The sequence below is a fragment of the Peromyscus leucopus genome, chromosome 7, assembly GCF_004664715.2.
Source record: "Peromyscus leucopus breed LL Stock chromosome 7, UCI_PerLeu_2.1, whole genome shotgun sequence".
Taxonomy (NCBI): Eukaryota; Metazoa; Chordata; class Mammalia; order Rodentia; family Cricetidae; genus Peromyscus; species Peromyscus leucopus.
This window is the reverse complement of record NC_051069.1, coordinates 84,326,784-84,351,740: the sequence shown is the minus strand read 5'-3', so window position 1 is coordinate 84,351,740 and position 24,957 is coordinate 84,326,784. Positions and strand designations below refer to the sequence as shown.

At 36.8% G+C, this 24,957-nt stretch overlaps 1 protein-coding gene across 2 annotated transcripts in view; it reads right to left on the bottom strand.

The window, feature by feature from the left end:
* Atr (ATR serine/threonine kinase) overlaps positions 1 to 24,957 on the bottom strand; it is a 112,577-nt gene that overhangs the window by 32,751 nt on the left and 54,869 nt on the right. For both annotated transcript variants that reach the window (XM_028866010.2, XM_037207849.1), the window contains exons 25-35: positions 21,933 to 22,053; positions 20,932 to 21,069; positions 19,702 to 19,894; positions 17,558 to 17,736; positions 14,185 to 14,349; positions 12,985 to 13,076; positions 7,831 to 7,922; positions 7,221 to 7,398; positions 6,194 to 6,373; positions 5,126 to 5,285; positions 1,694 to 1,873 (exon numbers count right to left, since the gene is read on the bottom strand). In XM_028866010.2, the coding sequence (XP_028721843.1) occupies positions 1,694 to 1,873; positions 5,126 to 5,285; positions 6,194 to 6,373; positions 7,221 to 7,398; positions 7,831 to 7,922; positions 12,985 to 13,076; positions 14,185 to 14,349; positions 17,558 to 17,736; positions 19,702 to 19,894; positions 20,932 to 21,069; positions 21,933 to 22,053 (1,678 nt within the window). The remainder of the gene's footprint in view (positions 1 to 1,693; positions 1,874 to 5,125; positions 5,286 to 6,193; positions 6,374 to 7,220; positions 7,399 to 7,830; positions 7,923 to 12,984; positions 13,077 to 14,184; positions 14,350 to 17,557; positions 17,737 to 19,701; positions 19,895 to 20,931; positions 21,070 to 21,932; positions 22,054 to 24,957) is intronic.

Below are 24,957 nucleotides of genomic sequence, written 5' to 3'. Positions count from 1 at the left end.
ATAAAAATTTATTGTGTACATACATGCCAAGTACACACAAACATGCACACAAATAAATATAATAAAACATTTTACAGTTACATTTTTCAATTCATTTTTGTTTCTTGAGACAGGGTCTTACAATATAGCCCTGACTGCTCTAGAAATCTCAATGTACATCAGGCTGGCCTTGGACTCAGAGAGTGCTGAGATTAAAGGTGTGTGCCACCACACTCCACTTAAATTTGACTTAGGTAATTTAAAAAGGAATAGGCCTGAGTATAATTCACATACTATAAAGCTCACACTTTATTTTATATGTGTAGATATGTGTGTACATATTCAGATGTATGTGTACGTATGTGTTTGTGAATGCTAGGGGTTGATGTTGGGCGTCTTCCTTGATTGCTCTCAACCTTCTTTTGGAGAAAGTCTCTTCCTTAACCTCTGATTCAGCTGAACTGACAGCCAGCAAGTCCTTGGAGTTCTCCTGTCTCTCCACCTCTTTGGTTACAAATGCATACCGTGGCACCCAGCTTTTGCAGACAGACCTTATACAGCTCTGGTTTGCAAGCTAGTGATGAGGCAGAGGATGACCTTGAATTCTTGACCCTTTCCTTTCCTCCTATGGAGCACTGATATTACAGACCTGTTTGCTACCATTCAAGGAGTTGGTATGGTGCTGGGGACATAACACAGGGCCTCCTGCATGTCAAGCCAGGACTCCATCAACACCAGGCTTTTTCAAGTTGGGGCTGGGAATCCAACTTCGGTTCTTAAGCTTGTATAACAAACATTCTACCACCTGAGGAACATCCCCAGTGCCAAATTCATACTTTTCAAGTTTCCTTTTTTTCAAAAAAAATTTATCAGAGTTGGGAAACCATCACCATTACCGAATACTAGAACATTGTCATCATCACTTCAAAAACAAAAACCCCACAAAACTCTGCAGTGACTGGTTATCATTACCCATCTCTGACCCCCAGCTCTGAAAACCATTCATCTACTTTCTGAATAATTCTACTTCATCAATTTTTATGAATTTTTAGAATAAAAGTCCTAGGTAATTTTGAATTTCCATTTTTCTTTCATACATTATTGGGAGATTTGTCTTTTATAATTTTATATCATCATCTTGCAAAATTTAATACCTGGTAGAGAAGTCATATATTATTTTTTATAAAGAAATTCCATGGGCTGGAGATGTTGCTCAGTTGGTAGAGTGCTTGCCTAAGATAGACAAGGGTCTGAGTTCAAGTCTCAGCAGTAGATTAAACTAGGTGTGGTGGTACATACTCTCACTCTAGCACTCAGGAGGAGTCAGGAGAATCAGAATTCTAAGGTCATCTTTGACTATATAGCAAGCTTTAAATCATGAGACCTAACAAAAAGCACTTAGGCTCAGATATGGTTAACTTTGTATAGGAAGATAAGAGTATTACTGTGGTGAAAGGGGGGCTTATATTGTGCTAATTATACTACTTCATGATTTGGTAGTTGGTTTAAAGAGTAGATTCACTGTGCAACAACTTCTAACCTGGAGTGGTAGTTTTCATACATGTATTTATTTGTGAGAATTCCATATACTTATGATTTTACTTATGAAAAGTTTTTCTGAGTACTATTATATATATAATATGCACTTCAATACAGACTTAAAAAATCATTTCATCCATTAAAAACAAATGCTTTACATTACATATATACTTACTTTATATTTCTTCATAATCGCATTGCTTTCAAAGTTAGCTGTTTCTTCCATAAACCGGCCAACTAGCAGTGTAGCTCGTCCATGGATTAACATGTGCTTACTCTCAGTTGGGGATTTATTTTCAGGAAAACATAATTCAACACCCTTTTGAAGAACAATAAGTGCCTGGTGAACATCACCCTAAAAGAAAAAAGGTAATTAACAAGTTTTTAATTTAATATATTCTTAGCCAGACAGTGGTGGCACATGTCGTTAATTCCAGCACTTCGGAGGCAGAGGCAGGTGAATCTAAGTTCAGGGCCACCAGGGCTACACAGAGAAACCTTGCCTTAACAAATTCACTTGTAAATTAACTTTTATCTCTCACTCCTAATTAAAGTTCTAAAGAAGCACTGACTCATTTCATGTAGAATTCTTTAATTATTCATCCATTTACTCATTCATTTTAAAACTAAAGCACAAGGAACTGAAGATATATAAAGGTGATTTGGAATAACAATGATCCAAAAATAAAAATCTCTGGCTTAAAAAGTTCAGTTAACAGGACTTGGTGTTGTATGTCTATATTTCCCCACTCAGAAGATGCAGGCAGGTGGACCACAAAGTTCAAGGTCAGCCTTGTCTATAGTTAGATCTTATCCCAACAAAACTAAACCAAGCAACCAAACAAAAAGAATAAAAGAACACAATCAACTGAGGAAACAAACTATGTAAAACACCAACATGTTGAGGTGCTATAGGATATAAACACTGATGGGTATTTTAGGGCTGGATAGAGAAAGGAGTCCCCAAAATCTAAGGTACAGGAAAATAAAGAGACCAGTAGTCAGGAAAGATTTTTTTTTAAAAAAAAAATCTGGTTTTGATCTTAAACAGAAAAAACAAATCTGAATTTGGTCTTAAAAAACGAGTAGAAATCTTTCTGGCACACAATTTAGTGAATGGCACTTTAGTTAGATTTTATTCTATGTGTATGAGTGTGGGCCTGAGTATGTGTACTTGCACCATATATAGGCAAAAGAGAGTACCAGATCCCTAAGAACTGTAGTTGCAGATGGTTATGAGTCACTTGATGTGGATGCTGGGACTAAAACCCAGGTCCTTTACAAGAGAACAAATATTCTTAATTACTAGTCATCTCTTCAGCTCCAGGAACACAAATTTTGAATTTATGCGCTTGAGGGTTTGGAATGTGGTCATTATGTGGCCCTGGCTGGCATGGAACTCATTATCTGGACCACACTGCCCTTGACTTGTGATGATCTTCTTGCATCTCTGTCTCCTGAGTACTATGATTACAGGCCTACGCTACCACACTAGGCAGAAACAATACTTTAAATTATGACCTATGACCAAGCAGTAGTAGTGAGCCATAGTTCCCAGTCAACATACTGATAAAAGTAAACAACTGATACTTAGAAGTATGCAGTCCTCTTTCTTTACAGGGGTATGTTACAAGACCTCCAATGGATGCCTCAAATTGTGAACAGTAAAAACCCTACAGGTATTAGGTTTTTCTCAAACATATATACCCATAGTAAACTTGAATTTATAAATAAGGTACAAAAATAGATTAATAACAATCACTAATAATAAAACAACAATTAAAGAATACACTGTAGTGTAAGTTATTTAAAATTTACTATTTCCCATTTAATATTCTCAGCCACAGGTTGACCTGAGGTTACTAAAAGCAGGGAAAGCAAAGCTAAGATAAGAAAGGGGTGACTAACACTGTTAAGCTTCAGTGTGTTAGGTTTGATAGATAAAATGCACTTCTGACCTAACAGCATTTTCAACTTACAATGTGCTTATTGGGATGGAACCTCAACCTAATTTGAGTAGCACCAGAAGCCTCATTTTAGGTGAGACCTATAAAAAGTATTTGTGAGACAGGGACAAATGAAGCTGAAGGGATAGGATAGAACTCGATCAGAAATGGCCTTGTGTACTTCCCAGAGTTAGACAATCTAAACTGTTTAAAGAATACTTTGAAGTATTGAATCTTTTGAAGAAGCAGTATGCTTCAAAATACATTCTGCAAAGGTTACAGACCACAGTAATATAAACAGAGAAATTATGAGATCCATAACAAGGTTGTGGACATTTTTAGAGGCTGAAAATAATGGCGTGAATTAAAATAGGATGATAGAGCTGGAGAGATGACTCAGTGGTTGAGAACACTGGCTGTTCTTACAAAGGACCTGGGTTCAATTCCCAGAACCCCACATGGCACATCACAACTGTTTGTAGTTCCAGTTCCAGGGGACCTGACACCCTCACACAGACATGTAGGCATACAAGATAAAAATAAATGAATCATATTTTAAAAATAGGATGAAAAAGAGAGATGATTCAAGAAATCTTTCTAAAGTTAAAGAGCAAATATTTAGCCTAAAGTTGGATGAGAAAAGAGTTTAAGATAAAGCCCAGATTTGTTTTAGGTAAAGGGATGGAAGTGAGGCTCGTTCGAAAAAATAAGCAACATGAGAGGAGAAATAGGTATTATTAGGTAACGAACTGCATTTCAAGCATATTGAGATTAGGCAATACAAGGACTAACACTGGCTCACATAACATGGGCTCAATTACCACTTTCCCCATTGGTTCAGGAAACATCTCCTCTGTCCTCTCTCAGTCACCACCAAGTTTCTACCATCACATATGGCATCACTTTAGCTACAAAATGTCAACTGCTAAACATTCTGTGCCTACTACTAATTCTAAACTAGTGACTATCATTTAAATATAGGACATAAAATAGGTTAAGTAGTTCATACATTCAAAAAGTTCCAGGGGGGCTGGAGAGATGGCTCAGTGGTTAAGAGCACTGGCTGCTCTTCCTAAGGTCCTGAGTTCAATTCCCAGCAACCACATGGTGGCTCACAATCTTCTGTAATGAGATCTGGTACGCTCTTCCGGCCTGCAGGCACTATATACATACATACTAAATCTAAAAAAAAAAAGTTCTTATTTCTATTGCTGGAATCTGGGAGCTGCTGAGAGTATCTGTTCTGAAGCTAAGCCCTTCCTGACAGGATGACAGAAGTACATCTTGATAGCAACACTGGCAAGTCCACACAGAAGTGTTTCCCACCACCAATAAGCAAGAAAGTGTTACAAACATTTATATACATTTAAGTACATACTGAGGGCCTACTACATACACAAAGTAAAATAAAGACTTGGTATTTTCCTCAGAAATATTAGGACAGATGAAAATAGAGAGAACTTTACCTAAGATTTAAAATAGGAGGGTATTTGAGGACTGCAGAATAGAAGGAATCTTCCTACCTAGACTATAGTAGAGAATGAAGAAAAGGACAGAAAAGGAGAGTTCTGAATTTGGACTCAGGGTTTTCCCAGCTGGATGTTGACAGAAGTATATAAATCCAACAGAACATTTTGTGATGAGGCTCCCTTGGCCAGTACCTTGGACCACAGCCATTTTGCCCTTTCCACATAGAGTTCTGCAAGCCGCGACTCCCCTGCGTTAAGGAGGGCATTGTAGGCTGTCTGGTGGTGCCCAGCCTTCCTAGCTACCCTGGCACTCTGCAGCCAGCACTCTCCAACCATTTCGTTGTAATCGGGCCTAAGAAAAATGTAGCAAAAATAGGAGAAAAAGAACATTTGTGAGTATATTCAATAAGTTAAATAGCTTTTCTTAACACAGAACCTTCTCAGTGTACTATTTCAATGCTTACCTTGCAAACCAACAACAAACAAATACTGGTTTTAACTGTTTTTTATACTGTTCCATTTGTTCCTATAAGTCTATCTAGGTTTTTTTTGTTGTTGTTGTTGCTTTTTTTTTTTGGGTATTTGAGAATCAAATCCAAAGTCTAATACTTGATAGGCAGGTACTCTACTACTTATATATGTCGCAGCAGAAGACTTTATTCTTGAATTGTATTGGTGTTCACCTTCCAAGATATGTTAGTCACATTTTAAAAAGATAAAAACATATTATCATTTTTTTGGAAACTAGGTTTTCTATTAGGTTCACTGACAGCTAAGAAGACCCTCCTGTACTGGCTGCCTGAGTACTAAGATTATAAGCATGCAATATCATGCGTGGCTATAAAATTGATTCTTTAAAAATTTCTTTAAACATTTTACAATTTCAGTTTATCTTAAAATTTAATTATTTACTTTCATGTGTTTTGTTTGTGCACTACATGTTTTTTCTGGTGCCCACAGGGGCCAGAAAAGGTATTAGACCCTCGGAACAGGTGTTATAGATGACTGTGAGCCACCAAGAGGGTGTCTAGAACCTAATTTTGGTCTTCTGCAAGAACAGCAAGTGCTTTTAACCACAAAGCCATCTCTCCAGCCCTTGGTAAAATTGATTATTGTGGTCTGTTTGTTTCAACTATGTAATGAATTCATAAGAACTGAAAATAGGAAATGTAGAAAGAAAACTACTACCCAAGAAAGTATGAACATGATACTAAATTCAAGGCAACTGACTTTTTTTTTTTTTAAAGTAGTATGAATCACCTTTTGTTAAGGCTTAATAAAGCTCTCCGGAGGGCCAGAATAGGCTCCTTGGCTCTATAGGAATTCTGGGTCATTTCTAGTCGAGCTGCCCAGTTCAGAGAGTCTTCATTACAACTGTCACCTGGAGATTTGTGAAAAAGTGGTTTGATGCTATGCTCCAGTTCACACAACATGTGCAATCTGAAAACAGACAGAGCACGTTAAAATGTTACCACATCCAATCTTATTAACTTCACATATTAAGTATGCACTTCAGATCAGCTATGAAAACCAAACTTTTAACATATTTTCTTGCTATAAACAGCAACATTTATGATTTAAAATTAAGTGTAAACACCAATTTATTCACGTTAAAACATTTAGTGCTTGATGTCACCCCAGAATTCTTGTGAATTAAATTGAAGGCTATATAAAAAACGAAATCCAAATGTGTAAGAATCAAACTTTACTGCCAAGATGGAAATAAAATATGGATTCATTATGAATATGAAATATTTATATAATGCTGGTACTAATATAAAAGTGCCTGATATAGTAAATACAGCAAAAATAAACCTGTAAAGTGAGTTAATTTTTTTTCCTAGGTGATAGAAGCCATGATACAGTCATACCATATCTTGCATTTTTATAATAATCAGTGTCAGTGACTCACTGTTGAAGGCACAAAAATATAGCTGATAGCTACAGAGTGAAAGTAAATCCAGTGATCCATTATCTAGTTTCCCTAAGATGTTACTGAAGAGGATCATACAAAATACAGTAAATTCAAACAACAACAAAAAAAACTGTATTTGGTTTTTAAACTTCTAATACCTCAATTATAGCATTTATTTTTTTAAGATTTTTTCCTCAGGTGAATAAGCAGACTTAAAGGAGACAATATATTAAGATATTTTAAAAAGAATGTAAGAACCAGTTTGTATTGTCAAGCAATATATCAAAAATATTATCAGAATTATTTATACATAAAAAACTGTACCAGGTGACATGTATAAGTGGGGAATATAAAAGTGGTATCCCCAAATACCTCACAATAAATTCATATCCTCGTTGGTAGGAGCCTCTTTCAAAGCTTGCAGCTGAAAGAGGTACAATTTGCTCTGCTCTCACTAGTTTCAATGTGTCATAGAAAGCTGTGGTGTCTCTCTTCTTAGCTGCTAACAGTAGCTGTCCCAGTCTGACACTCCACGTGGTAGATTTCCCATCTGAAATGTAAGTCAAGAAATGCTGTGATGAGTGGTTCTGGGAGCCAGCTGTGCTGCATTTATAAGATGGGCAGCAGAAATACTGAACAGATGGTTTCATTTTACTTCAAACAACTAAACAGGCAATCATAAAATAGGCCAGATTAGTTGTGAATGTTGCTAAACTATCTAAATTGGATTTTTTAAAAATTATTTATTTATTTATTACAAATACAGTGTCCTGTCTCCATGTTGCCGACATGCCAGAAAAGGGCACCAGATCTCATTATAGATGGTTGTGAGCCACCATGTGGTTCCTGGGAATTGAACTCAGGACCTGTGGAAGAGCAGCCAGTGCTCTTGACCTCTGAGCCATCCTTCTAACCCTTATTTTAAAATATTTATAGCATATTAAAGCTGCTATTATTTTAATATTTTAAGAAGTAACTTTACCTCCTGCCAAATAGTTTTCCACCAAATCCCACTGTGACAGTTTCCAAGCTGCTTCTACTCTGTATGTGTTTAATTCATCTGTCCATTCAGACCTATTAAGAGAAATGTGTATCAACTACATTTTAATTTATTTACATTTAAAGTAGCATTTACATTTTATAGGTTTAGACATTTTACTTATTTACTGCTTTATTGTATTTATACTATATTTCATAGTGTGATACAAAATAATTACCCAAAACACCAAGAAAATCTTAAGTCTTTTGTTGCTGAAGAACATTTCCACTAATTTTTATTGAGCTGGGCATGATGTTATACATCTTCAATCAGAGCACTCAGCAAGGCAGCATCAGGTGTATCTCTGTGTGAGTTCAAGGCCAGTCAGGGATACATAGTGAGACTGTCTCAAAATATCAACCAACCAACCAAGCAAACAAACAACCCCTCCAAGAAAACCTATTTATTTTGTATGCATATGCATATGTGAGATACTGATTGCTCCTGGCAGCACTGATCTGATCCCGAGAGAATGCTGGGCTTTTAAGACACTCCATTTGGAAGTTTGTCTTCTTCCTGGCGCATAATAGCCTGCTGGGCAAAGAACTGACCTTACTTCAACTGCTGACAGTATAAATGCTGTCCTTTCTGGAGGAGCGGGACACAAGTAAAAGCGACTACTGAACTCTGCCAAGACAGGGTAAGATGGTCTTTCAAAATTCCTGCTTCTAAAAATGGTTTGTCAGATATTCTAGGCCTGTAGCCAAATTGGATGTCCCAACAGTGCTGAGATACTTTAGGTGACTGCCAGCTGTCTGTCTATTCTCGAAAGATTTCTGAAAGTTGCTTGCGTGCATTTTTCCATTTTCTCATGTATTATTATATTCTTTCTCAGGTCTTTGATGGGACTGAAGACTAACAGTTACGGTTACAATCTTCTTGTATCTTAGAACATACTAGGTACTAGATTCAGATTCTTCAGGATAGGACAGCTTTTGAAATAATCTTTCTAGCATACCATTTACCTATGTTCTAGATATCTCTGGATTTTAGTATGTGTCTCTTGTTTGATGTTGTTCTTGCTGGTAGTAGTTCCATTTGATTATGTCATTACCCTTTATTTCTCCTTGATAATCATTCCTATTGTATATAGTTTTGTGTTAGGTTAGAACTTCCTTATTTAGACAAAAGGGGGAGATGTAGTGTGTGTCTGTTTGAGCCATGCCCTGAAGCACCGCCCCTAGTGAGGCAGCTGTAGCTGTTACCTATATAGCCTATGACCTTGAGGTACCGGCCTCTGGGGCATGGCAACTGGGGACCCTTAAGAGGTGGGATGCACGTACAATGGTCCCTCTTGGCTACCTTGTGGTTCTGGATGCTGAGATCTTGGACCAAGCCGTTCAGTGTAGGACACATCAGCTTTCCCAGACCCTACGATAAATCTCCTGTGGTTATGAGTTTACCCTCAAATAAATTCCTTTGATCATTAAATAGACTCTGTGGATTAATCCCAATAGCACCCATGAAGGTAAAAAAACTCACTGGATGCTGTTTTCTTTTTCTACTATGTGTGTAATTGAGATTGAATCCAGCTCACTCAGATTTGGCCGCAGGTGCCTTTACACCAATGAGCATTTGCTGACCCTCCACCAATTTTTTCTGATAGGTATGTTGGCATATAATAGAAGAGAGTTAATTCTCCAATAATGACACAGTTCTTTATCAAATTATCTGAGTGCTTAACTTAAAATAAGATCATAGATGAAAGAGTAATTCAACACAGAGTAAAGAACTTCTAAAAATACATGGGATTTTTGGAGTGGGTGATGGACAGTTGGGTCCTGTATAGGATATCCAATAAAAGGACTTAAGAAAGTTACTTACATGTTAAAAAAAAAAAAAAAAAAAAAAATCAGCTATTTACAATATATGTGTTTTCTTAATCTACTTGCAGCTATTTAAAAATTTTTGATTTGCAAAATCAGTAATTATTCCTTTCTCTGTGTCTCTTAAAAGGTAGCCCAACATATTAGCAAAGCTGGCCCCAAACTCCTGGGCTTATTATGCCATCCTTTATCTCAATCTCCTGAGGAACTGTAATACACATGTGCCACCGTCCTTGTGTCTTTAGTTGTCAATTTGACACACCAGAGAACAGAGAACCTCAACTGAGGAATTGCTCTCATCACACTGGCTTGTGGCCATGTTATGAAGCATTTTCTTGATTGCTAATTGAGGTAGAAGGGCCCAGCCCACTATGGGTGGTGCTATCCCTGGGCAGGTGGGACTGCTCAGCATAGGGAAGTAGCTGAATGTGAGACTGGGAGGAAGCTAGTAAGCAATGGTCCTCCATGGTCTCTTCTTTACTGCTTCTTGAAGCTCCTGCCTTGAGTTCCTGTCTCGGCTTCCTTTGATGATGGATGGTAACCTGCAAGCTGAAATAAAAACCCTCTCCTCCCCATGTTGGTTTTGGTTGGTATTTTATCACAGTAATAGAGAAGCAAATTAGAATAGCCATCCATACCCAATACATGGGCTATTTTCTTCTAAGGACTCTACTTAGGTGACACTAAGATGAACAGTGATACTTTGGATTATGGCTGCATAGGAGCAGCTAGTCTTTTCATTTTTTAATTATCTAATTTGAATATTGGCTATAAGCTAGATTCTAGGTAAATCTAGGTAAAGAATCTAGTTTATAGTCAATATTCAAATTATATAACTAAGAAAATAAGCGGGGCAGTGTTGGGTCTTTAATCCCAGCACTCAGGAGGCAGAGGCAGGCAGATTTTCATGACTTCAAGGCCAATTTGGTTTACACAGGACAACCATGACTGTTACATGTAGAAACTCTATCTTGAAAAACCAAAACCCAAACCAAAGATGCCTTATCTAATAACATCACATAAAGGTACATATATACCTATATTATTAAAAAACAAACAACAACAATGAAAAAGATGAACAAAGTAACAGATGCTGGGCTAGGACCATTATCCTTAAATGCCCTTATTGGTCTTTCTGGGGCAAAAGAGGAAAATATGACAAATAACCTAATAATTTTTAGTTTTAAAGGTCTACAGCTAGGGCTAGGATTTAACTCAATTGGTATAGTGCTTGTGTACCATGCACAAGACCCTAGGTTCATATAAACCCACTGTGGTGCTGCATAGTCATAATCCCTGGACTTGGGAGGTGAAGGGAAGAGGATCATAAGTTCAGGTCATTCGTGGCTACACAGTGAACCTGAGGCCAGCTGGGGCTACATTAGACCTTGTTGAAAACCGCCCTGTCCTCAAAGTCTAAAAAATAGCAGTATATACTGAACATACTTCAATTTCTAAATATTAATGTTACCAAAACCAATGTAGAAGAAAGCTAAGAGTAAGGTAATAAATATTTAAAATTTAAAAGTCTAACTGAAAACAATTTTAAAAGCTTAGTATCAGATGCTAAAGTATCAAAATTTCAGGATAAAAATGTAATTATTATTGAAGTGTCAGAGAGATGTGCCATCCCAAGCCTTATACCAAAAGTACCAAATGATGAGGATTAGGATATGAGAACTTATTAACATAAGTAAATAAATTAAAATTAATTATATATAGGTTAAGCAGAGAAAAAGAACTGTTTAAATTGCAAATAGAGATCCTCCCCTAATATGTGCCCTTGTTGACCATTTTGTTTTACTATGATACAGTATCCTTTCATGGAAGTGACCAAAGCCTTTTCACAGCCCAAAGACTGAGATGTATTAGGTCCCAGTCAGAAAACAAGAGGAGTCTAATTGTACATTGAATATTTTAAAGAACTTGACACATCAATTTGTGCCATGATGACAAAATTCCCTGAACAACTCCAGTAATCCCTTATTCATGAGGTCTTTCAATTTGCAGAAACGTAACTACAGCGGGTAGCAATCTCCCCACGTCCGCACAATTCCCCCATTGCTTCAGGAGTGCCACTGTGATAACCATCACACTAAAGTGAGTGCATTGTCTCAGATGCAGTAGAATGGAGGTCCTTATTAATCACTGACTTTACCTTGAAGAAACTGAAGATAAACTTTTTCAGTGTCTAACTACAAACATAATCTACGTTCTCTGATTAAGTGAGATCCATTCCTTGTGGACCAAATCTGCCTACCAAGAATATCTGGGATGTAAGAGGTATAACAAAATAGGGATTTTTGGATCTCAGGGAAAGCTGCTTCAAGAGCAGAGATAACTTCCTCAGTTAACATTTCAATTGGAGGAAGTATTTAACCTTCATCTTTGCCATGAACAAACTTGGTTGTGTGTGTGTGTGTGTGTGTGTGTGTGTGTGTGTGTTGCTGTTGGGGGATGTACAATTTACTACAATAAAACTCTTTTCTTTAGGAAGATTGTTTTCATAATTATGAATCTTTTAGATAAAATCAATTCTATGGTGGTATTTCAAAAATCACTCAAAAGTTTTCTCCTGTTACTCTACTTCCAACATAGAAAACAACTGGTACTACTTGAATGAGTTTTAAAGTCAGGGAACTATCTATATGAATCATATCAGTGACAGGTAACTATGAAACGTTCCTGGCTTAAAGAACAATCTAATTTAGCTGGGTGTGGTGGCACACACCTATGAACCCAGGACTCAGGAGGTGAAGGCAAGTGGATCTCTGAGTTTGAGGCTAGCTTGGTCTACACAGCAAATTTCAGGACAGCTAGGGCTACAGAGAGAAACTGTCTTGAAAAACAAAATAAAATAAAAAGAACAATCTAATTCAAGAACGATTCTAGACTTGATGGATAAAAGATATTAGCTGGGAGATTAAAATATTAAAAAGTAGGAAAAGGGCTAGCAAGAATGCACAGTGGAGAGACATTTGCTGTGTTAGCCTGACACCTCAGTTTGATCCCAGAAGCAATATAAGGGTGGAAGGAGAGAAGTGACTAGACAACATTGTCCTCTGACCTCTACACATGTATGCATCTCCCATCAAACCCTGCCCCTACAGTAATAATTTTGGTGCTTTCTCCAACATAATAAAAGCATATAAAATATTTCATTACTTTAGTTTACCTAAACCCATGCAAATCACAATCACTTGCAAATTCACAAATCAAAATGTCTCTATCCAGAATGATGAAAGAAAATTATTCTTTAATAAAACATTACCTGTTAGCATGCACTCCATTCACCTGAGTTATTACAGTAGACAGCTGACCAAGACCTAACATGGACTTTACTACACCATGATAATGAATGATCTAGAAAAACAAAAAAACATTTACAACAGTAATTTCATTTCAAATATAGCTGAGGGAATAAAACCAGCTTAATTTCCCATATTCCTGCTTGTATGTAACTTTCCTAGTTTAGTAAAACTATATGGCTTGGCTATGTAGCAGCACCTACTACCAATAACAATGTCCTAATATTCTGAAAGTAACAGAAAAAAAAAATCTAAAAATAATTTCAGATTGAATTTATTTTTTCATATTTATTCCAATTCCAGATCAAATATAGAATGTAAAAGTACTCAATATCTTTAGCATCTTGCTTCAAGATTATGCATCGTAAGTCAACAGATAGAATGTTATTAATATAAATTTGGTTAATTATCAACTTGATGGGATCTGGAACCATCCAGGAGACAATACTTCAGGGGTACTTGTTCAGTCCATTTTCTTCATCTTATACATTTCAAGAACCCTACAGGGAATAGTCCTACCCACAATCAAGATAGGTCTACCTATCAACTAAAGTAATTAAGATAATCTTCCACAGGTATGCCTAAAATCTCATATCCCAGGTGATTCTAGATTCTGTCAAGATGATAATTAATACCAAACACCATGACAAAACAGTTTGAGGCCAGACTGAACTAGATGACACCCTGCCTCAACAAGAAAAACAAGATGAAAAAAAAAAAAAAAAGATGATGAAGCAATAAATTAGTTTGATTTCCCCCTTCCCCTTTGAGATCAGTTCTTCACTCGCAGTAGCTCTTCAAATCTGATAGACTGGTTAGCTAGGGAGGCCCAAGAATCTGCCTGTCTCAGCCTCCCCAGTTAGCTAGTGTTACAAGTGCATGCCACTACACCTTATGTTTTTATGAGTATTGAACCCAGGTCTTCTTGCATGGCAATCACTTTACTAATTAAGTTATTTCTCAGCCCTAATTTCTAAAGGGATTTCTAAAGTCATAGGAATTTGGCATTGAATAGAATTTCTGAAACAAAAAAACACAAGTCTCTAATTTTACTGATCTGGAAATTAAAGTGTAGTGTTAAACATTTTCCAGATACATTGTGACATTGACAAAGACAGTTTTGAAACCATTACTATTTAGCAGCTTTTAAATGATCATCTTACCTGGTCTGGTTCTAACTGAATAGCCCTGTCATAGCAGGCAGTGGCATCCCTCAGCAAGCCAATACTTTCATGTTCAAGGATTTGTTCCTTTAGGGATGGCTCTGCTTTTCGAATTGCACTTACTCCAGCCACTCCATCTGGCTCATGCATAGCAGCATACAATTTCTTTGTTGATCCATTGAAAAACAAAAACAAAAACCCAATCAAATACGAGGGGAAAACATAATAAAAAATAAAGCCAAAACCAGACAGACAGCATGTGAGAAATTTTTACTGTGAATAAGACTTTTGTCTTTTTTGTTGTTGTTGTTATTTTTGTTTGTTTCCAGGCAGAATTACAGTAAAATTACAAACAATTTTCAAGCGTCCTATTCCCTTGACACTTTTATTGCACTTAAATACAAACTGACATTAGTAACTATTATTGATTCTGAGAACAGCAGAGAACCTCATACCCCAAAATTTTCTTTGAGTCCAAACGAAAGTTTCTGTGGAGTATAATTTAAGTGCTTTATTGTATTTCAAAGGTTTTTAAATTTTAAATAAACATTTTAACATACTGATACTGAACATACTTCAACAAACCCAAGTAATTCATAATTTGGGCATGGCTAGGTATGGGGGTACACACCTTAATCCCAACATTTGTAAAGTAGAGGCAGGAACACAAGAAATAATAGACTACATATTGAATTCAAGACCAGCCTGGGTAACGTGAGACCCTGTCAAAAGCAAGCAAGCAAACTAACAAAGAAAAACCCCATAATAAACAAACTAAAAAAGAAAACCATCCTGGCTTAAAGGGGATATTCAAGTTTAAAGATAAAATCTGGGAAGCAGGTAGCACAAGACACTCTTTAGAGGCAGAGAAAATAATACTAGAAATAAACAGAAAAAAAAAAAAAAAAAAAACGAAGTAAAGACAGATGCTGGAGCTTCTACCTGTGTGCACACAGAGCAGCACTAGTGCTGCTGAAATGGACTGCACTCAGAAGAAGCTTCGCGTGCAACTGCAGGGCATCACCTCTAAGGCAAACAAATGCAGTTGTCACTGGACAAGTGAACCTGCTGTGGGTCTTTCCAGAACTCTATCCTAGTAGATGTGAAGCAGTATCTTACTGGGATTATCTTGTACATTTCCAAGATGGCAGGTAGAACTTTTCCAAGAGGGAACTTTTGGTTTTTGTCTCAACAAAACTGTTATCCACTTATGGTTTGAGCAGAAAAATTGAACAGCTTATAAATGAAAGAGACATTGGCTTATTATGTTAAGAATGAGCTGAGAGGTAGGTATGGAATCAGGCAGAACTGGCAGGGAATGTAGATTAATTTGATACAGAACTAAAAAAAATTAAAGTCAAGAATGAGCCCACATCTATAGCTAGAACACCTAGAAAGATGTCTGATCTTGACCACTACACTTTCTGCAACTAACTGTGAAAGAAGAAAAGATGCCACAAATGAACATCTCACTACTGTGGAATTCAGATACTGAGTAGACATGAGTACTGGAAAGTGCTAGAGATCTTGCTGCTCTGTCCTTGAAGCTCATTTATTTGTATCTGAAGTGTAGAACAGATTGATAAGTGCCAAAAGTACTTTTAAGATATTTGATATGGGTTTAGGGTTTATTATGTGGAAGGGGAAACTAGGAATAAAGCAGACCTAACACACAAATGCCAGCAACTTACTTTGAAATACAACAAAAAGCAAAAGGAAACTGAAGGTGGGGAGTGTGGGATGGATGGATAGATATGTGACAAAGCAAATACTGAAAGATGTTAACTTTGGAATTCGGGAGCAGATATATGTGTGCTAACTGTACAGTTTGAAAATATTTCTTGCTTGAATTATCTATATAATAAAAACTTTTAAAAGCAAAATGAAATTAAAAATAGACTACAGGGAGGAAAAAGCACTTACATTCTCCGTTTTGTTGCTTCAAGAATTGCAGGGCAAATAAAACAGACACACAGGATGGATATACATGATCACTACTTTAGGTTCTTCATACAGAGAAGAAATGGTGCTCATCAGGGGCTGGAGATGTGGAGACTGGGGAATTATTTACACAATTGTACAACATTAAACAAGATGAGTAAGCCACACGGACTGTAGTTAATAGCATAGTATTGTATGTTTAGAGTTCAATAAATGTTCTTATGTTAAGTGCTTTTAACACACACAATCAATCAATCGATCAATCAATCAACCAATCAATAAAGAGTATGGGGGAAATTTGTGGAAGTAAGGATGTTCCTAGTATTGACTGTGATGACTGTTTGTGGGTGTATTATCTACAAACATCATGTTGCACATGTACAACTCTTTGTGCACCAGCTATGACTTAGTAAAGTTGTTTTGGGGTGGGGGGGATGCACTGACAAGAGAAACCAGAGAAAACAGAATCCAGGAGAAAGAAAATATTCCCAAAGCCTCAGGAGAAAAGGCAAATGTCTCCTAGGTTAAAAGAAAAAACAACAACAAAACACTTGTTTTGAGACAGAGTTGTATGAAGCCCACAATAGCCTTGATAAACCTCAACTCCTGATCCTCTTGCCTCTACTTCCCAAGTGCTGGGCTTCTCAATGTGTACCACAAAATCTGCTAAATTAAAAATTCTTCATGAGAATAAAAAGGCCCATCAAATGATACTGTGAATTTAAGAAAATAAGGACTAAACTTGGTAACATGGAGGACACTGATCTTTTTAGCAAGAATAGTACTGAGACAAAAGGGTATGCTGTGTTAGTCCCACATACTTCCTCTTTTGTTTCTTACACAGCATATTATTTTCTAAACCTCTGTTTCACCAGCATCCTCACATCTCCTTACTCACTCACCCCAAACTGAGGTCACTGCCTCTCCCAAGAACAACAGTACTGCCTTGAATTATAGCCTTTATACTCTTCCTCCACAGCTGCTACAGACATTTAGCTAAGATACTATAATACTGCCCCAGTGCATACCCTGTAAGGTTCTCTATGGCATAGGATCTTTCCTTTATCATCTCTAAATGTCATTCTAAAACTGACATTTTACTCTTTCCATACATGATACTCTTTCCCAATTCCATGGAGCTATCTCTAATAACTATTATTATTTCAGACATCATCAACATGAAGTTATTCCTGGATCCCTCATTTCCCTACTCTTAAGAAAAATGCAGTGCCCTTCTTCAGGACAGAAGCATCAACACACTTAGATACTATACCAAATTCGTGTCAATCTCTTCCCACTATTAGAAAGCGTCTAAAGTATTACAAATATTTAGTACCTAGCACAATATCTGAAATAGTCAATAAAATTAACATCACCATAAATGACTGCCAATGTTACTTTTATTATTAAATTCATTATATTAATTTCAAACCTGTAGAAATCCAAGATGCTTTTGAATATTTTGCTTCTTTTCTGTAATAAATGACTCAAAGTGCATTACGGCTCGTGTGTATGCTTTGGAGCGAAAGGAAGCTACGGCCAGAGTATCCTGAGGTATGAGGTCTAGAAAACGAGTTACACTCTGATAGTCTTCAAAATTCACATTTGATACTGAATTAAAAAAAAATGAGTAGTTAAAGACTGATAAGAAAAATATGGAAGATGAAGTATTTAACTTTATTTTTTCATTAAATAATACAAATGCATTAAGAGCTAATATTTAGGCCTCATCGAAGAACAAGATGACTACTCAGAGGATCTTGCTCCAGTTCTACCGTTATTATTAATTTAACTGTGGACATTATTCATCTCACTGAGCCCATTTCTTATCTGTTAAAGGGAAAGATTGATACTTGTTGTGCCTTCCTTACAAATTACTTCAAGGAATAAATGTAAAACTATGATTGAATATTAAAAAATGTATGACAACAAAGTAAAAGAAATAAAATTATTTATTACTCTGATAAGACACAATTATTCAGTAAGGAAAGTTCAGAATTATGGAAGAGGACTTTTATTTTAAAGTTTAGAAGGTCTTTTCCCCTCCTCAAGTGCTGAGGATTGAGTCCTGGACTTTGTTCATGCTAGGCAAAAGTTCTCTGAACTACTTGTATTCCTTGCCCTCAAATGTTAATCTTAAAAGATGGAATTTTCAGCACCCCCCCCACCCCGCAGGATGGAATTTTAATTGCAGTGTTAATGAAAATAATAGGCAAGTTAGTGCTTGCTTTTAACCGTAAAATTTTCACAAAGAGAACTAGGAACAAACACTTAATAGCTACTTAATCATACTCCATAGAAAACATTCCTATCAACAGGCAACTATCTACAAATATAGAGAAATTTGTAAAACAACAATCTATTGTCTTTAACAGGCATATGGATAAAAGGAGTGGTTTTCAAACTGACAGTTTTGTAAGTGACAATCTGTTTAGCAATTATCAGATTGTCAATTTTTAAAATTAGCCCTAAAACCTAGCAAGAAAAATGTGATAGCCACAAGAATGGCTGAGGGATAACAGTAGCAATAGGATTATAACCATCTACAAACTGCAAGATCAATAAAAAAGGTTTAAAATCATGGAAAGAATTCATTACTGTGTGATCAATATAATTCTTGTCATCAAATGATTATATCACAGGGGCTAATTGGTAGGATAACTCTAATGAGATTCATTTTACTCTGGAAGATTCTTTAATCTTGTCAGTGAAAGCTGTAATCCCACAAAAAGAAAATTACAGACTAGTAGCTCTAACACTGTGTGTAGCACAACAGTGTGCTCAGGGTGTTTACAGATTCTGTTGGGTAACAGACACTACTTGAACCCAAAAAATAAATCAAATAAAAACCTTCTTTAACATTTAAAACTTAAAAAATGTGAAAATGACATACACAAACACAATACACCGAAGCACAGGGAGCAAATGAATTAACAGTAAGGAGTAGCAAAATCATAATATCACTCTATCATCTACTTCACAGCTCACAATTTACACTCATATATATCATCTCATCAAACCCTCACAAAATCTCCTAAGGGAGAAACCCTATTTATATAGGTATGTATCTTGTCCACAGGTAAGAACTTAAAAGAGCAGCTTCTTGCCCCCCCCCCCCATTCCCACTCCTCCAACAAGGTCTCCCGTGGGAAGTCAGCAGAGCCAGATACACTCAGTTAAGGCAGATCCAAGCCCCTCCTCCTGGACCAAAGCTGTGTAAGATGTGCCACTACAGGATCCAAAAAGCCCATTCATGGCCTAGGGATGGATACTGATCCCACTGTCAGGGGGCCCCTTAAGCAAATCAAGCTATATAACTGTCTTGCCTATGCCGAGGGCCTAGTCCAGTCCCATGGAGGCTCCACAACTATTGGTCCACAGTTCATGCGTTCCCACTAGTTTGGTTTGGTTGTCTCATGAGCAAGGAGAATCAAGATTATGATGTAGAAATGTACATAGACATTGTCTTAAAAAAACAAACAAAAAACCACTAATGCTTAAATTGCAGAATTAACACAAGGACAAGTTAATTGGTGGATATTACAAGAAAGTATGCACACATTAAGTTGACCTTACCTCCTTTTAGTTTGTTTTGTGGGAGTTTCTCAGCATTTAGCGCCTGAAATTTGTGCCTTGCCCATTGGGTGAGATGGTCAAGCATAGAGAACACGGTCTGTGTACTCAACTGGCACAGATCAGATGCACTGTCTTGGGTACTGATGGCATGCTGATCATCATGCTTTAGCACTGCCATAATTTCTGCATAAACCTAAGTGATTAATTTATAGTTAATAATGCATCCATCTATATAATAACGTTTTATTAATATCTAATATATACAACTAAACATCCTAGCAATAATTTAAAAAACAGTAGATTAATATTAACCGTAGCTATAGCTAAATTAATGAGAAAGAAAAACTGATTAAGAATGACTAAACAGAGGGCTGGAAAGATGGTTTGGTGGGCATTTGCTGTCCTTGAAGAGGACCTGGATTCAATTCCCAGCATCCAAATGTTGATCCACAACCATCCGTAACTCTAGTCTTAGGGGAGAAATACCCTCTTCTGGCCTCTGTGGACACTAGGCATACATACAGTGCACAGATATATATGCAGGCAAACCACCATACACATAAAAGAGTAAGTAAAAAGGGCTAGAGAGTGATGTTCAGTGGTTAAAAGTGCTTGTTGCTCAGAGGATGGGAGTTCAGAAGACACACACGAGCCAGCTCACACTGCCTATAACTCCAGCTCTAGGGATTTTGACAGTCTTTTCTGGTCTCCTTGGGCACCTGCAAATATATGTGATGCCCACACATAAATAAAAAATTTTAAGAAGAGTGATTATAATTAATTTCAGAGTAAATAGCTAAATATACTGATAATGATATTAGGCTTTTTTGTATTAAACATTTTTTTAAAGCTAGTAAGATAAGATTTTATTTTTTGTTTTTGAGATGGATCTCATGTAATACAAATTGTACTGGCTCTGTAACTGAGGATGACCTCTAACTCCTGGTGCTCCTGCCACTCTGCCTCTCAAGTGCTAGAATTTAGTATTTGTATATGTGAGTGAGAGAGAGTGCGTACAGGTGTTCCACACTGTGCATGTGAAGGTCAGAGCACAACTTTTAGGATTCTCTCAGGTCTCTCTTTCCCTTGTAGAATCAGGAGATTGAACTCATAACATTTTATCTACCGAACCATTTTGTTGGCCCTACTCTACAGCTTCTAATACTAATATGTTAGAGAAACTAAATTTCACATGTTTAGAACATGTGTCTGAAACTAAATAACTCTCACCTCTTGCTGATCTTCTTGATTACAACCCAACAAGACATATACTAGAATATGTGGAAGAAGATAGATGGTGACCTTGAAATCATGCTTCATCATGATGCTACAGCATGTAAAGATTTTACTCGCAAGTTCATGCCGAACCTGTAAACTCAAATGGTTAAGAAAGATTAGTAGTTTTACACATTTTATTCTATTGCTTGAATGTTAAAATGCAGCATGTGAAATAATTCATAACTGAGTAGATCTTCTCCATGCAGTGAAGGATGTACATTCAAGCAAGGAAAACTTCAGATCATCTCTCTAACTGATCCCAAATGCTAGAACTCCTGAGACCCCTACAGAGTATGTGCAGAGCTAGTTGCTAGCTTACATTAGTGTAAACAGCCTTAGTTCCTTTATAGCTCTTTTTCACTGTGTTATGTTTTGTTCTAGATTAACTTTCCTACTATATCTTTTTTAGCTATTATTAAATTTAGTGTACTAATTCCTTAAGAGAAGTAACCAAAAAAAAAAAAAAAAAAAAAAAAAGTATGCTGAGTCAGCACATTAAGTATGTGGCTGGTACTTTAAGCAGTATGCAATGACAAACTATAAGATATAAAGAAAAGTAATAGCTGGGCGGTGGTGGCGCACACCTTTAATCCCAGCACTTGGGAGGCAGAGGCAGATGAATCTCTGTGAGTTTGAGGCCAGCTTGGGCTACAGAATGAGTTCCAGGATAGGCTCAAAAGCTACACAGAGAAACACTGTCTCGAAAAAACAAAAAAACAAAAAAAACAAAAAAAATCTTTATTTTAGATAAAAGTATAAGTGATATATCTACTTTCAAAAGTATCACTAAATGGTAATATATCTTGTTTACATAAAAATATGTAAATATAAAATATTATCTTTTCATTCTGTCAGCATGAATATCCTCTTGTATATGCTATGCATTCAGTATATGTTCTGTATTCCTCCAGAATTTCTGTTCAGTTAATAAATTCTAAACTAGAGTCTCTTACCTTTGTTATAAGATAACCTGCCCAAGATGATGACCATTCTGCAAAGTTATTACCTAATTTACTTAAGTAAATTGGCTTCTTTACTCCAGACCAATCTGTTGACTTCTGGGAACTCTTATATCTGTAAATTTGAAAATTTATTTAAAAATATGTATTTAGAAGTACTGTAAAGAAAGTGTAAGAAGTTATATGCACCTCTTCACTGAGAACTGTACTGTACTGTATTATATTTGCTGAATTCTAGTGAAAGAGTATTTTTCTACTACTATCTGTCTTAATGGTGGAGTAGGAGGTCATTACATACTCCTCAGGTCACCTTAGGATGTGAGTATGTCTCTCCTCAGAGCCTTCCAACCTCCAGTCAAGTTCAAGCTGCTCAGTTACGCTATTTGCCACTGTTCTTCATTTTGGGCATCCCTCAAACTCATTGATTACCACATTAAGTGACAATTTCAGTGCACTGATGTATTCTTTCTTCCTCAAGTTTTATAATCATAACTGACTTCAATGTTTGGCTGGACCACTTAATCAAATGCTAAGCTTCTAAGGAATTTTCTCCTTCACTCAAATTATAAGGGCTCCTCTGTATCAAATTATATCTGTACCATGTCTACTGCCACTTTTGGCCAATGATCTCATCTCCTGTACCTTTGACTTCACATAGGAAAAAAATAAATAAATAAACCACCACTTTTTCTCACAATCTAATCTGTAAACCCAGGTGATGTCTAGCTTTCCTTAATAAAATGAGAGAAATTCTCCCATTAGTTCAACATGACTTTCTTTTTTGTCCTCAGCATTACATTATGTTAAACATGTTCAAACAGCTCTCATCTCACTACGTACATAGCTGTAGGATTTTCTGAAAGGCACAGGTTCTTTTAGAATCATCATGTGCTGGGAGGTGGTGGCACACACCTTTAATCCCAGCACTTGGGAGGCAGAGCCAGGCGGATCTCTGTGAGTTCGAGGCCAGCCTGGTCTACAGAGGGAGATCCAGGACAGGCACCAAAACTGCAGAGAAACCCTGTCTCGGGGGAAAAAAAAAAAAAAAAAAGAATCATCATGTAAGCTCAGGAATTGATAAATATAATAGTTTCTCTATACTCAAGGTCTCCAGCAAGCAAGATACATTTTACTATAGTCCATGTTTTAAAAAATGAGAAAACCCACAATCTCAAACCTAAAAGAGAAAAACTTTTATGTAACATTTTTATGGGACTAAAATGCTTATGTGAATTTAGTTTAAAAAGTTAATGAGTCTGGCCAGGTGGTGGTGATGCACGCCTTTAATCCTAGCACTTGAGAGGCAGAGGCAGGTGAATCTCTGAGTGCAAAGACAGCTTGGTCTACAAAGCAAATTCCTAGACAGCCAGGGCCACACAGAGAAAACATGTCTTGAAAAAATAAAAAATAAATAAAAGGAAAAAAAATTAATGAGTTTGAGCTACAAGTCAGGTTCTGCCTAGTCACATTCTCAAGTTTTCTGCACAAATTATTTCTGTGGCAACTTTGAAGTGCATTGTATATTTCTGGTTCTAAATATTAACTATTCCAAATACATGCATCATTTATACCTATAATCTAGGTTTAGAGACTGCATATAAAAAACTAAATGGTATCCCATCTGGGAAGTTCATTAAATCTATCAGTTACAAATGTATTACATCATGGGCTATTGTGATGCTTAGCACATAAAGGTACTTGCTTTCAAGTTTGATGACTTAACTTGCTCCCTGGAACCAACATGGTTGGAAGGAAAGAGCCAACTCCCACAAGTTGTCTTCTGACTTCCATGTGAGCTGTAGAATTGTGTATTAGCGCGCACACACGCGCGCGCGTGTGCGGGCACGCGCATACACACACACACACACACACACACACACACACACACACACACAAATAAATATGTGAAATTAAAAAAAATCATATACAAATAAGCATTACTGTCCTAAGGTCACTCTTGTACACGACTACTTAAAACTGGGCAGAAACGTGCACTTCTACATTTTCGGGTGCCTATGAGTGTGTGTGTTCTAGTGTAAACCTATGCATGCATGTGGAGGCCAGTGGACAACCTTGGGTGTCTTCTCAGATGCAGTATACCTTTTCTTTTTCTTTAAGATTGAGACAGGGTCTACAGCTTGCCAAGTAGGTTAGGCTGGCTGGCTGGCCAGCCCCAGAATCCCCATGTCTGTTTCCCCAGGGCTAGGTTATAAAAATGCACCACCACAAACGGTTTTTTTTCACATGGATTCTGGATATTAATCTCATGTTATATATAATACAAGGCAAGTAATTTACCAACTGAGCTATCTCCCACCCTGACTTCTACTTCCTAATAAGTAAAAACAGCCACTCCCACAGATTATCTCCCCCAAATCCAAGGAATTCATTCAACAAGCTGAGATTAATTAGGCATTCATTACTGAGTATCAGCTAAATGTCAGCCACTCTGTTCATACTTTATTATCTCCTATATTCTTAATAATAATCAATATGAGATGAGTAAAATCATCCATTTTCAAGAAGAAAATGATGAAGCCAAGCATGGTGGTAGATGCCTGTAATTCCAATACTTGGGAGGAAGATGCAGGAGGAGCTTAAGTTTCAGGCCTTTCTGGGATATGTAAAAAGACCTGTTTCAAAAATCAAACAGCCAGCAAAGTGGCTCATACCTATAATCTCAGCACTAGAGAGGCTAGCACAAAAAGATTGTCACAAATTCAAAATCAGCCTGAGTACAGAGTCAGTTCTAGGCCAGCCTTAGTTATAGAGTGAGACTGTCTCAGAGCAACCAACCAAACAGAAGAAAACAAAACAATAACAAAAAATCAAAACTTACATTTGTGCTATGGAACAATCCTTTTCTACACTATAAATATGTATTACTCTCACTGGTTAATAAAAAGCTGACAGGCCTGTAGCTGGGCAGGAAGTTAGGAGGGAAAGCCGAACAGAATGGTGGGAAGCAGGGCAGAGTCAGGAGAGACATCAGCCAGTCACCGAACAAGCAGGATTGTAA